This window comes from Apodemus sylvaticus, chromosome 1, assembly GCF_947179515.1.
Source record: "Apodemus sylvaticus chromosome 1, mApoSyl1.1, whole genome shotgun sequence".
NCBI lineage: Eukaryota > Metazoa > Chordata > Mammalia > Rodentia > Muridae > Apodemus > Apodemus sylvaticus.
The window spans coordinates 129223926-129238670 of NC_067472.1; the positions used below are offsets into that span (position 1 = coordinate 129223926).

The 14745-nt window shown below is 49.4% G+C and overlaps 1 protein-coding gene across 2 annotated transcripts in view; it reads right to left on the reverse strand.

Annotated features, from left to right (window-relative positions):
- The window catches only part of Acan (aggrecan), a 31719-nt gene extending 20364 nt beyond the window's left edge, over nucleotides 1-11355 (reverse strand). For both annotated transcript variants that reach the window (XM_052178352.1, XM_052178344.1), the window contains exons 1-8: nucleotides 11286-11355; nucleotides 8666-9049; nucleotides 6958-7132; nucleotides 5126-5253; nucleotides 3461-3754; nucleotides 2078-2482; nucleotides 919-1093; nucleotides 625-752 (exon numbers count right to left, since the gene is read on the reverse strand). In XM_052178352.1, the coding sequence (XP_052034312.1) occupies nucleotides 625-752; nucleotides 919-1093; nucleotides 2078-2482; nucleotides 3461-3754; nucleotides 5126-5253; nucleotides 6958-7132; nucleotides 8666-9049; nucleotides 11286-11355 (1759 nt within the window). The remainder of the gene's footprint in view (nucleotides 1-624; nucleotides 753-918; nucleotides 1094-2077; nucleotides 2483-3460; nucleotides 3755-5125; nucleotides 5254-6957; nucleotides 7133-8665; nucleotides 9050-11285) is intronic.
- Between the last annotated feature and the right edge of the window lie 3390 nt (nucleotides 11356-14745).

Below are 14745 nucleotides of genomic sequence, written 5' to 3' on the forward strand. Positions count from 1 at the left end.
CAGGGCCCTGTCTGGGTCAGGGAGATGGAAGCTCGTATCTACCCAGCGTTTGTTTGTGCCAGGCACTTTTTATGTGTCTCAACTAATACTCAGAAGACCCTCCTATGTGAGTTTTAAGCAGATATGTTTTACAGATGGGGGAACTGAGGCTAGCAGAGGTTATGTGAGTGGCTATACTTAAGCTTTTCTAATTTGGGCTCAGTGGAAAGGGAATCTGGTGATATTCATGGCAATTAAAAGAAATGAGACAAAACGGGTTGAATAAGCTTGGGTGATGCTGAGTTGCAGAGTTGAAAAGGTTTTAAGGACTTCCCAGGGCCTTTGACTTGCTCATGGGCACTGGGAGGGGATGTCTAACATTTATTGATAATAAATTGATCAATTTAGTCACTGAACTCTTGGCTTTCTAAAGGACCACTGTCACCCTACAATACAAGGGGGAAGTCATATGAGCCTTTGGTGGGGAGAAGGCACTTGAATTGAAAGAGGTTAGGGGTGGGCCTGCTTTCCACCTGGAAAGCTGTGTGTGAGCAGGCCAGGGTAGGTGGTGACGATTCTATCCCTCCCTTTTGTGACTCTCCCTTAGTCCCTGCTGGTCTGGGGATGCAATAACATGGCCTGTACCCTCGAGCTTGTCCACGTAGCAGTAGACATCATAGGTTTCTGATGATGGGCGCACACCGTAGGTCCTGACTCCTGGGCTGCTGTCTTTGTCACCCACACATGGGGTCCGTGGACTCACAATGGGGTATCTGTGAAAGAGGATGGGAAGGGGGTGATGGGCTGTTCTGGGGGTTAGGAAAGGCATATCTTACCCCTTACTAGTACACAAAGCTGTGGGACCCTGTCCCATCCTGCATGCTGTGTCAGGCTGGGGCTTCTTGGTTGGGTTTGGAAATGGCAGGCTTGTCTTTTTACCTGACTGTCTGGTCCTGCAGCCAGCCAGCGTCACACTGCTCATAGCCTGCCTCATAGGCAGCCTGGAGCTGCTCAGGAGAGGCAATGACAGCCCCGGTGTGCATACAGGCCTGCTGTGCCTCCTCAAATGTCAGAGAGTATCTGGTGGAGCCCGGGCGGTAGTGGAATACAACTCCTGGTGGTGGGGGAAGAGGAGAGGGGGGGAAAGAGACAGAGGTGAGACGGATGCTCATGCAGTCCGTTCTAGGCTTAGCTCCTTCATTTAAACAGATCTGGGCAGTTCCACCTGAGGTTCTACTTGGTGATATCATGAGAATCATGGCAGATGACAGTGTCATCCCAGGTGGGGACACCATCAAGACCCTATACCAGAATGTAGATTTGCATTTGGGGATCAGCTGGGCTCTGTGCTGAGTGACATCCCTGCCTGGGTATAGGAACATCAACCACCTACACTAAGAGCTGCAAGCGGTTTCCAGAGAGCACCCAATAACTATATCAGGGTTTCCCCTCCACCTCCTTTTCCTTCTCCTCCTTCTTCTTTTTGAGATAGAATCTTGCTATATAAACCAGACTGGCCTTGAACTCACAACTCTCCTGCCTCATCCTCTTCCCATTCTAGCATGCAGATGTGTATGTAGCATCATACCTGGTCTCTAGACCAGGTTCTGTGGGACACATGATTTTGTCCAAGTGCTTAACTCAGCCACAACTGTCCTAAATTAGGCACAAAGTCTTCAACAAGCAGACATGGCCTTGATCCAATCAAACTTTATTCCTGAGCACTGAAATTTGAACATATTTTCATTACACAATTTTCACGTATCACAAAACACCTTTCTCCTTTTAACTCCTCCCCCTCCTCAGTTATTTAGGACTGTGAGGCACTGTCAGCTCACTGCTCCCTCAGACCAGCTGCGCTCAGCCTGCTCACTAAACTTGGTTGATTTTCTGTCCTGGTGAGAGGACAAGGCCAGGCAAGGCCAGCAGGTCACCTGGAGCAATGGTTTTCAAATGGGTCTGTTTTGTGGTGAACCATGGGTACTTTCATCTGCTTGATATATACCCTGTTTTCCACAGGCAACTTCCCTTGAGGTTAATGATTTGTGACCAAAGAGTGGATGTAATTGCCCTGCCTGTTCCCCGGGAGCGTACTTACCCCCTGGCAAGCGGGGCTGACCAGGAACTTCAGATGCCCCTGGAGAGATGGTCACTCGCACCACCAGGTCCTCACTGGCGAAGGCAGTGGCAGAGTCTGGCCCACGCGTGGCTTCCTCAGGAAAGCCCCAGGGCCTGGTGGCTTCTTCAGTTCCCTCCTCAGCCTCGGGGAAGGCTCTGGTCCCTACTTCAGGGGCAAGTGTGAGGACCTCCCCAGGTTCTGAGATAGTGGGGGACAGGTCGAAGATGGGCTTTGCCGTGAGGATCACGTTGCCCAGGGCTTCTCCCTCTGTGATATTACGGGGCAGGGGCAGCTCCAGGTCTGGCCAGGTCACCGTCTGGATGGTGATGTCATCTTCACCACTGACCCCGAAGAAGTTTTCTGGGATGTCTACAAAGTCTTCACCTGGGACAGGAGGCAAAGACAGGCTTTAGTGCTTAGCTCACGGCTGTTCTGCGGGGACGAGAGCTGAATGCGCCCCATTTCCTTCTACTTGACTGGAGCCAGGCACCTGGCCCTGCCCACCCCAAGGGCCTCAGGTATCTGAGTTCTGTGGCTCTTTCTTTCCTGAGGTTCCTGAGGTTCATGCCTCAACCTCAGGATGGTTCCAAACCTCCCACAGATACCAAACTCTGTGAACGCTAGATTCCTTTATATAATAACTGGGCCCCTGCTGGAATCTAATGTTATTTTTTGGTTGCTTATAATTCCTCATAGAGTATATGCACCATTTCCATAGCTGTTATAGTGTATTGTTTGTGTAACAATGGCAAGACAAATTCTGCACCTATTCAGTAACGATGCAATTAAATTATTAGTAAGAGTCTGAGGTTGGGGAAGGCTCTGGTCCCTACTTCAGGGGCAAGTGTGAGGACCTCCCCATCGGTGAGGAAGGGGGAAGCCTGAATCTTACAGAGGTGCTTTGTGTAATCGATGCAGGCGTTGTTGAAGAACTGCCTCCTCAGAGTCCTGGACAATGAGGGGCTGGCAGATACAAGGTAGTTATTAATACAGAAAATATTCGTGAGGGTGATACTTCCAAAGGGTGGGCAGATCATCAAAAAGAGAAGAGAGACTTTTGGGAGAGAGGGTGTCCCTCTTCTCATAAGATTGGGACTGTAGAAGTGAAATGAGCCGTCATTGTATGGAAGAGCTGGGATTCAAACCCAAGAAAACAGGGGCTCCAAAGCGTTTACTTTAAACGCTGTTCTGTGTGAATCTGATGAAACCGAGCTGGATACATTGTGACTCCATCGTCTATACATTAAGAAGCAGTAAAAACGGAAGACGGGGTTCAGGAACTCAGTGGTCCCTTCCCAAGACCTTATCGGGATCTGATTTTGGTGGTGAGAACCCCTTTCCCACCTTCAGCCCCAGCCCCACCTGTGTAACAGATGGCGTCATAGCGGGATGAGGGATCAGGATAGCCTGTCTGGTTGGCGTGCAGATAGACAGTCCTCACACCCAAGAGGTTGCCTCCGCAGTTGGGCCGAGCCTTGGAGATCGGGTAGCGTACGCTGCGGTCCGCCAGCCAGCCAGCGCTGCACATGTCCATACCGCCCTGCCAGGCCAGGTAGAGCTGGCCCGTGGTGGCCAACCGTGCCCCCAGCCTCCGGCACTCGTCGGCTGCCTCCTGGAAGGTGAATTTCTCCGGGGATGTGGCATAAAAGACCTCGCCTGTGAAGAACACATCACATTGGGTGACCACTCCCATCCCAAGCTGCCTGTGTCCTAGAGATCCACATCTTATCCCGGAGATATCTCTTTTTATCTTTGGCTCTGCGTTAGTATCTCACGGCTTGTCTGTCACTCCATTCCTCTCAGAACTTTTGGGTAGGATGACACTAATCTCCTAACAAGGACCGCTCCCTCTCCCTCCTCCCCCCACATTAAAAGAAAAAAAAAAAAAGCTGCCCAAAGAGCAAGGGGTGGAGCAATCGCGAAATCAGAAGCCCAGTTGGTTGCTATTCACCCTCCCACCACTAGGGGAGCTTTCCTTTAATACAGGCACTACCCTTTCCTAGGAAAGCACCCCAAATTAAAAATCTGATGAGAAAAGCAAGCCTCACCTTTTGATCCCTTAGAGTACTACTTTCCAAACTAGGGTCAGTAGCACCCAAAGAGGCCATTATAGGGTAATTTGGGATCTTCTAGCTTTTAAACAATATTTCCTAAAACCTAGCAAGGTTGTGCTTGAGGATGGGGTGGAGTCTCTGATCGTTTATTGGGTAGTTTTAAGGGTCTTTGCTTAGTGGTAGCTCAGACAAAAGGGCTGTTGTATTTGTCTTGGGTTAGTCAAACTCGGGGACACAAATGTTTGTTACTTAATAGAGGCTTTGGCTCCTGAGATGAGAACTAGAAGGTGGTCACATGGCGAGAAAGGCGGGGTATACCACCACCAGTTTTTCTCCCAGCCGGAGGAGCTTGGGAGCTATGAGAAGTATCTTCAGAGAGTGTGTGGGATTTCCAGAGAGGTGGATGGGAAAGGGGTGTCATCTACAGACCAGGGTAACTCTATATTCAAAATTAGTATCCTCATAAAAGAAAGAAACAACCCAGGTTTCTCTCTCAAACAACCCAACAAAAGGCCCAGGGTAGGACTTCAAGCTGGGGCCAGGAAGTGGAGAGAGGGTAGCTGGGATGTATGTGAGTGTGTCTGATGTGTCTGCCTTAGAGTGGTGTAGGGATGGAAGCCAGGGTCTGCACTGAGCTACACCCCAGACCTGAGCATGGCTTTGATGGCACCATGAACCTTAAGACAGGTATGGGTTGGCCAGAGATGGTGAGATCCTGGATGAGAGGGGCAGTCCCAGAGGACTTTGGACTTTGGGGTTTGGTGGTAGCAGCAAATGGTTTACAGATGCCTGTGGCCACTGAGAACCCCTTCAAAGTGAATAGCATGGATTCCAGCAAGAGACCATTCCTGTTCATAGCAGGAGACGACTGAGGGAAGGGCCATGGCCTGGACAAGGCCTTGTGTAGCTATCCCACATGTGATCAAGGTGATGGTGATGGGAAAATCATCTTGGAGGGAACCAGCTTTCTCACCCTCCATCTCCTCAGCGAAGCAGTACACATCATAGGTCTCATTGGTGTCCCGGATTCCATAGGTTCTCACTCCAGGGAACTCATCCTTGTCACCATAGCAACCTTCCCGGGGAGTGTGGATGGGGTATCTGTTGGGAAGTCAAGGTTGGAGTGTGACATAGAGGGGACCCCAAAGTCATTGTTCTTGTAGCCTTCACCTCCATAGGAGGAGACAGAGGCACAAAACTACCTCTGTCCAAGTCTGCTCTGCATGCTAGCTGCCCCTCCAGGCTCAATGCTGCTCACGCGTCTAGCTGCCTTTGCTACCAAGTGCTCTTGGTAACAAACACTCTTTCCCTGAAGGCACTTTCCACGTAAAAGGCCAGAATCTTGTGGATTTTGCAAACCATAGGCCCCTATGATGATCATCTGTACTGCAGCAGTGTGGAGCAGCTACCGACAACGTGTAATCAGGTGAGTGTGACTAGGCTTCAGCACAATGATACTTACAGAAACGAAGAATGGGTTGGTTTGGATTTGGCCATGGTGCCTACTTGGTACCGCTTGAGACTTATGTCCACTAAGTGAAAGAGGGGCTGGACTCTATTTATACTTAAACTAAGGTCCAGAAATGTTAACTCATTTGTTGATAGACACACAGCTTCCAAATCCCAGGGTTTGGATTTGAGTCTAGCTCTTCCTGAGACCAATATGTGGACTCTTGCCATATTAGACTGTTGCCTTTCTTATTTTTTTTTTTTTGTTTGTCTACTAATTTTGGTAGAAAGTGCCAGTCGCAGTTAGCGCCAGCTGTTAACTGGGCACAGTCTAGAGTCATCTGAAGGGGTCTCAGTTGAGGATTGCTCAGATTAGCTTGTGGCCGGGTTTGCGAGGTCTTGAGCTTTGCTCAGTGTAGGAGAGCCGAGACTACCATGGATGATGACATCATCCCTAGAGGGAGGGGCCTGGGCTGTGTAAGAAAGCTAACTGAGCATGAGCCTGCGGGTGAGGCACAGCAGCACTCTTCCCTGGTTCCTGCCTCCAAGCGCTTCTGCCCTCACTTACCTCAGTGATGGACCGTGACCTGGAAGAAGCTGGAATAAATTGTTTCCTCCCCAACTTGCTTTTGATCAGCGTTTAATCTCAACAGCAGAGGTGAAACTGTAATAGCGCTGTGTGAACTTGTGACCTAAGATCCAGCTTGTGCAGTTGTCTTCCTGAGGTCTTATGTGCTGGCTTTGGGGCTAGCCTTAGGATGCTCATGGGGTGGACAGTCTGTCTTCACAGGCTCGCTACACTGTACTGGAATGCTTGAGGCAGGCCTCTGTCTGCTCTGCCACGTGGTTCTTAGGATTCACTCAGAAAAGATGTTTCTAGACACTTGATGTATGTATGTGTTGTCTTACAAAAAAGGTATGTAAATAAGCAGGCAATATAAATATATTTTTATATATTATGCAATATATATTATTATACGTATTATAATATGATATATAATATACAAACAGGTAATATAAATATAAATAAAAAGGCAATAAGCAAAAATAAAATAAAACTCCAAGTTAAAAAACTGACAAACAAACCAGAAGCAGAGAAGCATCAAGACGAAAAACAGGCAAAGAGGGCAGTGGAGTTCAGAACAAGGGCGCTGGTAATGTGTTCTCCTGGGAGAGTGAATAATGGGGGCCTGGGATGGGACACTGGGTATGTATGTTGACAAGGCTAGACCCTAGACTGGCCAGAGGATCATGTTCACACCAGCTCAGTGCAGGACACTGTCCCATCCCATTGTCTGCCTCATTTTACTCGGCCCTCCGCTCTGACAGTTTTTCCTCTGGGGGTCGGGGCCTCACCTGACTGTCTGGTCGGCCAGCCAGCCCGCATCGCACTGGTGGAAGCCATCCTCATAGGCAGCCTGCAGTTGCTCCGGGGTGGCGATGATGGCGCTGTTCTGAAGACAAGCCCGCTGTGCTCGGTCAAAGTCCAGCGTGTAGCGTGTGGAAATAGCTCTGTAGTGGAACACAATACCTGTGGGACACACGGACCAGAGGGAGAGCAGGTTAGGTGTGAGCTCTGGTTATTGAAGCCCTTGAGAAATGGTGACGAGGATCCTGGGAACCCTGGACTTGGGCACTCTCTGGTCCAGGCTGACACAGTTTTCTTCTTTGAATTTTTATTACAATCTTTTTTTTATTAATTTGAGCATTTCATACATACTTAAAACATATTTTGATTATATGTACTTCAATATCTCTTACTAACTCCTTCCAGCTCTACCCCTAACCCTCTACCCCCCACCCCCACTGAGTCCAGCTTGTGCTGCCTGTGTACTCCTGGGTGTGGGGCCAGCTACGGGGTCGTGGCCGACCTACCAGGGGCTGTACCCTTAAAGAAAACTGGCATGCCCTCCCCCAGAAGCCATCAGAATATCTGCCAATAGATCCTCAGCGACTGAAGTTTGCTCTTGTTGGAACCCTGTCTCCTCTTCACCTCACCCCACCACCTTAACCGGGTGCTCACCACCTCCCTGCAAGGCGCTCCTTTTTAAACACCTAAAATAATCCTGACAATGAGAAAGCTATTGGAACTAAGGCAAAAGCTGTCCCCTGGCGATTTTTCCTTTTGTCATTCCTGGGCTCTCTGATCCCTACTCCACTCCCCAATCCAGGGACAGGACTCGGAGGGTTCCAGGTCTCCAGTAGCTCAGGGGCAGCCTAACCAGACCTCTTAGAGACAAGAGAGACCAGGAAGTGAATCTTTAGTCATTTCTTTGGACTCTGAAGTGGAGTATAAAGGGTAAGGAGGAGGGGCGGGGAAGATGCCTGGATGATGTGTTAGGAATCCACTTCCACTCATTCCTAGGGTCACGGCAGACATGCCATTTAACTCATTTGCTTATACAAGGCCTGCTGTGGGTAGGAGACATACCTCTGGGTATGTCTGTGAGAGTTTAACTGAAGAGGGGAGACCCACCCTCATGGTAAGTGGTACCATCCCATGTCTGGGGTCCCAGAGTGGAGAAGGAGAAGAAGGAGAAGAAGGAGAAGGAGGAGAAGAAGGAGAAGGAGGAGAAGAAGGAGAAGAAGAAAAGACAAAGGAGAAAGTGAGCAGGGTGAGCCTCGGATCCGTCTCTGCCTCCCGACTGTCGATGGAGTATGTTCAGCTGCCTCACACGCCACCTACTGTCATCCTGTGCCCATCATGGTGGACTGTATCCCCTCAAACTGTGAGCCAGAGCAACACCTTCCTCCCTCACGTGGACTCCTGTTAGGTATCCGATCACAGCGGCAAGAGATGCTGATATACCCACTGAGTGAAAGATTGTTGGCAAAGAAGCTGCCGATAGATACCAGGATGAAACATTTATGTGTCCCAGTCCTAGAGTCCCAGTCCCCCAGAGAGCAGCGTTTGCCAGTCAGTCCCACATTAGGGGGCCGTGAGGAGAAAATGGGCGTGCAGAGGGACTGCATGGGAGAACTAGTCACCAAGGTCCACACTGCCGAGGACATCATTCTAGTTCTTTCTACAGGCCACATGGCGTCCCAGTAGCAGACCCTTCACCTTTTACTATGACCTCCAGGGTGGCTTCACTGTCCTCAATGCCGTGCATCACTTCACACCGATAGATCCCGGAGTCGTTGGAGCGAAGGTTCTGGATTTCCAGGGTGGCATCGCTGGGGATGGCTGGATAGTTGGGTAGTGAGACCTTGTCTTGGTAGATGCTGTTGACCCGAACCTGCCCTTCGGTGGCCACCAGCAGTACCACCTCTTTTTCCTTGGAAACACGGCTCCACTTGATTCTTGGGGTGAGGGGGGCAGTGGAGGGGGCAGTGGTCACTGGATGCATGGGGTCGATGAAGTAGCAGGGGATGGTGAGGGAAGTCCCTAGGAGGACCTTTAATGGGGATGGCTGCGGGATGCTCACACTCAGTGAGTTGTCATGGTCTGTGGGAAGGGTGGGAGGACAGACAAACGTGTTAGGAGTTATAGAGACCACCAGGCTCTGCCTCCCTCCCCAGGCCTAGAAATGCGGCCATCCCGGAGGCCCACATGCAGTCCACCATGTGGAAACCTGGGGATTCCCAGGGAGCCTCAAACACCCTCTCCAGATCAGCATCCCCAAAGACCTCTGGTCCCCTCCCCCAAGACAAAATTCAGAGCCAAAAAAGAATTTCAGACGAGCATAAGAGAGATCTCAGACCTTGGACACCTAGAGGGGATGCCAAGCCATAGATAAACAGGACCCCTGTTCTTAGAGTAGTGACATGCTGGATCCAGAGACTTTAGAGAAATATATTGGGGTATTTATTTTGAATATGATGAGTTCTCCACAGAAGGTTCATGTGTGGAAGGTATGGTGGTGTTATGAGGTGACTGGATTGGGATGTGCTGCCTTGTTGGAGAGATAAATCACTGCAGGTGCGACTTTGAAAGGGATATCTTGTTCATGGCTCCTCCCCCAGTCTCCCTGCCTCCTTGTCTCCTCTGTCTCTGTCTCTGTCATTCTGTCTCTTTCTGTCTCTCTTTGCCTCTGTCTTTCTCTGTCTCTGTTTCTTTGTCCCCGCCCTTCCTTTCTCTCCCTTTCTCTCCCTCTGTTTCCAGGCATGAGGTAAACTTCTCCCCTCCTCTACCTCCATGCATGGTGTTTCTGCCTTGCCACAGATAAGCTGTTTTCCTGAGACATTTTCTCATAAAGGCAGAGACTGTCCTACACGTTGGGTGTAATAATTATTAGAATTACAAAATTCTCCACAGCCTTTAAACTTGAGGCACAGAACTTCAAAGATAGACAGATCCCATTCTGGGAGGTCTGCTTTGGTTTTAGCTGGACCTTGTAGAAGGGCAAGGCTTTTGAAGTAAAGGGCAAGAAGGCTGAGGAGAACAGGAGGTCAGACTTTTTTTTTTTTTTTTTTTTTTGGCCTGTAGAGTCAGATCTGGAAATATGGGAATGGGTAAGACTAGACAACATAAAAATTATGGAGTGTGTCAATAAAGAAGACATAGTGTTTCCTGAATTCTGTTGGAATGGGAGAGAAACAGCCTTCCACACAGTGCCTTTCATGGTAGGTCTTAAATTTTTAGAACCCTTCCTTTCAAGGGATGTACAGGTTGAAGTAAAAATGTTTCAGATAGTTGTGGGTGGTAAGAATAGGGGAGCCAGGAATGTCTGGAGTCCAGCCTGAACCTTTTGATGTCTGGACAGATTCCACCATCTCTCCACAAACACCTCCATCTGCTGCCCAGCCCTGACGCCACTGGCCACAGCCTGGCTCTGTAGTGGTGGTCCTCAGGGGATAGCCAGAGGCCACTGTTGAGTTCAGCTTGGTGGCTGTCGAAGCTCTCAGCCAACCCTAGTGGACTGTTTTGCCGATGTGGACATATCTCCCCAGGTGATGGCTAGGGTCTGGATATTCATGGCTCTCTGAGCATCATTGGAGGTCCAGATAACCACATCTACATATTCAAAAGCTGTGAATCAGGCCAGTGTGTGAGTGAATAAAACACTGTGTCTTTCCTTTTGACCATGGAAATTTTTTTCTGTGACCCTGAAGTCCTGGAGTTTTTTTGCATTGCCATACAGTAGATTGGGGGAAAGAAGGGTGCCCAAGCCTGCTCTTGTTACCGCCCCCAACCATGAGCAAGCCCCCTCTTATCCCTCTGCACTGTTTGGGAGGCCTCACAGATGTGTTCAGACCTTGAATCCCCACACCATGTGTAAAGTTCTTCACCTGACCCTTAAGTGGGGAGCTCACACCAGGTGTGCCCTCATTTCTAGAGGAAAACCAGCCTTTTCACTGTTGTTCTTTTCTCCTCTTCGGTGGTCCCACCCATGCTCCCTCTCTGGCTCCCCATATCTTCTCTCTACCCCATTCACACTGTGCAGTGGTTCTGAATGGGATCCCCGAGGGCTCTGTGAAGGAGGCTGAGCAAATCTCCTTGCTGAGAGCATCTAGGAGTGGGTGTGTTTGTAACAGGTTGAGTGTGTGTGTGTATGTTTATGTGCGTGCACGCACATGCGTGCACACATGTGTGCATGTGCATGTATGTGTGCCTGTGTTTGTTCCTATTACATTTTGAAAGGGCCAAGAAAAGGCCAAAGAAAGGGGTAGCAGGCCCTGTGTCCCAAAATTAAGTTGTATCCTGTACTCGGCACCCTACGCAATAAAGGAGTTGTTCTCACCTGGAACTTCTTCTGAGATCACTGCAGCGATGACCCTCAGAGCCACAAAGACCAAGAGTGAAGTGGTCATAGTTCAGCTGGAAGAGATAGCAGAGGTGCTATTGGGACAGTTAAGGCACAGGATAGTTAAGGAAGAGATACTGTAATAACATTTGTGCCCAAGGCTCTGAAATCACATTGTACAGCAGGAGGTTGCCATGGCGTGGACACTTTTCACTGAGAAATCCTTTCCTCAGAAACCTTCAACCTTTCTTAGCTTCATTCCAAGATGGTTGGTACACTGGTCCTCCCATCTTCTGGCCAGTGAAGACTCATCCTAATGAATTGCAGTGTTGGCTAATGATATGTGCCAGGTGGACCACGGAGGCTCAGGTTTACACACTATTCTGCATGCATCTGTGAGGGCTTTTGCATAAACACCAGAATCTGTAGACCTAGATGGCCTCCCCTCCTCAGTGTGGGTGGGTCACAGCCAGGCACTCCCGAAGGCTTGAACAAAAATGGACCCTCTCTAGAGGGAGAGAGGTCTTCCCGGTGGCCTTCCAGCTGACTTTCTTCTCCCTTTGGACTTGACCTGAAGAACCAGCTTTGTCTGGGGCTTGAACATGTGGATTGTCGAACTGAAGACATGCCACCAGCTGCCCTGGCCTCCTGTGAGTCTCTGCAGCTCACGTGTGTGTGTGTGTGTGTGTGTGTGTGTGTGTGTGTGTGTGTCACAGCCTCCATTGGTATTTATTCTCTTCTGCTCCCTCTGACACACACAGACACACAGTGTCATCATGCAAGGGGATGGATGCCCTCTGCTGAAATGAAATGATTGGCCAATGGCGGAGCACACATAGAACGATAAGATTATATATATAGGGGAGGCAGAAAGCTCGCCATTGCCTAGAAACACTGTATTGTCCCAGTACAACACATTTCTCACTTGTCTGCAATGGTGACGGCGCAAACCAATCTACTGCATGCCAATCATATGAAAGTACAGGGAACATAATTATGTATATGGTGCATGAGACTTGGTAATAACAATAAATGGGAGTTACAATGTATTTCTCACACTATACTTTGTGTCATTATTTTAGCATGCATCACTGCTTATCAGAAACATTATAATTGAAAGAGTCCACTGTGGACTCACTAAACAGCCCCAGACCCTTAGCATTTACAGTGCATCTTAATTGCACCAGTGCTCAAGTGTTTTCCTACCATACTTGTTACCCAGTGATTCACATGTAGACATGTGCACACATATGTATACATGGTGTGGGGAGAAAGGGAAGAGGGACAGAGAGTTGTTTCTTTAAAGAACCCTAACACAACCCTTCAGACGCAGAGAAATGACAAACAATATAGCTTCCCTGACAGAATCTGGGGATGACACACCCACTTCAAATTCAGGATGAATATTTTAGTGAGGATCATGCATTGAGGTTTTAGGCAGGATTCAAGACCCTGGCTAGAATCAGGAAGACGTCTCTTGATCACGCTGTGAGAGGAACAACTAAGAACACCAAGCGGTGAGAACCTCGGACTCCTGTGGCCTTCTTATGGCTACGTGAATTAGACGGCAAGCTTTCCTGATTGCCATCAGCTGGTCAGTGGCCACTTACGTACACAGATCTGTTGCAACCACCACCCAAATCTCTCCCCTGAATCGTAGGGACCCCCAACTCCAGCCAGCAAGCATAACTGAATTTATTAAGCTATAGTCTGGAGGAGTGGCTTCCGGCCAGCTGCATGTAGAAACAGTTCGGACCTCATGGTACCACTGCCCTGGAGAGCACACAGCCGTGTCAAACACACACCTTCTGAGACCTGTACTGTGTGACGCCGTGCCCCACATTCAGAGGTGGTAGCGTTTACTTTTGGTCTAAGAAGAAGAAAGAAAGCCTTAGGGATGGGGCAGTGGTAAACTGCAGATGGGGTGTGCAGCCCCCCACAGAGAGCATCCTTCATGAAGACAGGACCCCTGGCCTCCACACCTCAACCTCAACTCTGTCAGAGTTCGAAAGTCCAGCAGGTGTCGCTCTCTGCTTACTCACCATAGGCTTGGCCGGGTCAGCGCAGGGATGAGGGTACAGCACCCTTAGGAGCTTCAAGATTGGAGATCTTAATCAAGAGAGGGGAAACTGACATTTCCACTCAGGGTGCCTGGGGAGGACCAGTCTGGGTCCAGGACAAGGTGGACCTTTCCTGTCTCTGGAGCTGGGCATTTTTGACCATCCATCCCTTGACCCATGCCTGAGAAATGAAAGGCCTGTCTGTGTGGCTGAGGGCATAGAGGCACATCACCCCCATGCTGTAGCAAGTCTGGAAAGTTCCAGCGTTCTGAGAAATGGCCCCCTGCTTCTCCTTAGGGATTTTCTGACTTAGATACTAACTTTAAAAAATAAATTTCTGGGGCCCCAGGTCTGGCACTTTGAGGAGACAGAGAGTTGGAGAGGGGTTCTTGTTCAAGGTCAGTCGACCAGTCAGGGCTAGGAAATGGTTTCCTGGAGGGTCAAGGAAGATCAGCCTGAGCTGTGTTTGCAGAGGGACCTTTACCCAAGACCCAGACACAAAGCTAGCCTGTTCCTCCCTCAGAGCACCCTTCTCTTGGAAGTCTTGTGTGTGTTTCGGAGTTGTGTTTCTTCCCTCGCTCTCTGAACAAGCTGAGCATTGTCTGGGATGTAATGGCGCTCTGTGGGCTTGGGTTGGCTCTGTTTTTCTCCCTGGCTTAGACCAGGAAATGTGAAGGAGTGAAAGGGAGGGGTTGGTGTGGAGTGTGCAGCAAGACTGATTTTATTTCTTCTTCTTCTTCTTAAAAACTTTGGGATAGAATTATCGCAATAAATATGCTCTTGTGTTTGTGTGTGTTTTCTCAGTTGTAAAGAAAATAGGGAGCGATTCCATTCTGTCTGGGTTCCAAGGCCCTCAGAGGCTCAGTGAGGCTTTTATGCAAGGATACTGACTTTGCCAGCCCACCCTCACTCGTGGACAGAGAGACTGTTCTCAATGGGAAGGAAAGTGAAGCTGTGGGAATGGATGGTACATGGAGGATGTGGAGGATGGGGAGAGAGAGGAAGGCCTGAGACGACACCAGTGGGGGGCTCAGAGGCAGGGAGATGGTCCAGCAGAAAGTCCCAGGATCCCTGTGTGCCAGGGATCGACCAATTGGTAGGAAACTTGACCAGGAAAAGCAGCAGGCTCCTGCTTCTCAGCAGTGTGTGTGTGTGTGTGTGTGTGTGTGTGTGTACATGTGCACGCGCATCTGTCTGTCTGTTCTCTCTGTGTTTCTGTCTTTCTCCATGTATGTGTGCCTGCATGCATGCATGTGCCTCTGTTTGTCTTTGTGTGTATGTCTCTGTATGTGTGTGCCTGTGTGCTTGTGTGCATGCATGTGCCTGTGGTCTAGAGTCGGAGGCAGGGTCTTCATCAGATCATGTCATTGAAAGTGTAGCTCATTTTCTCACTCTGC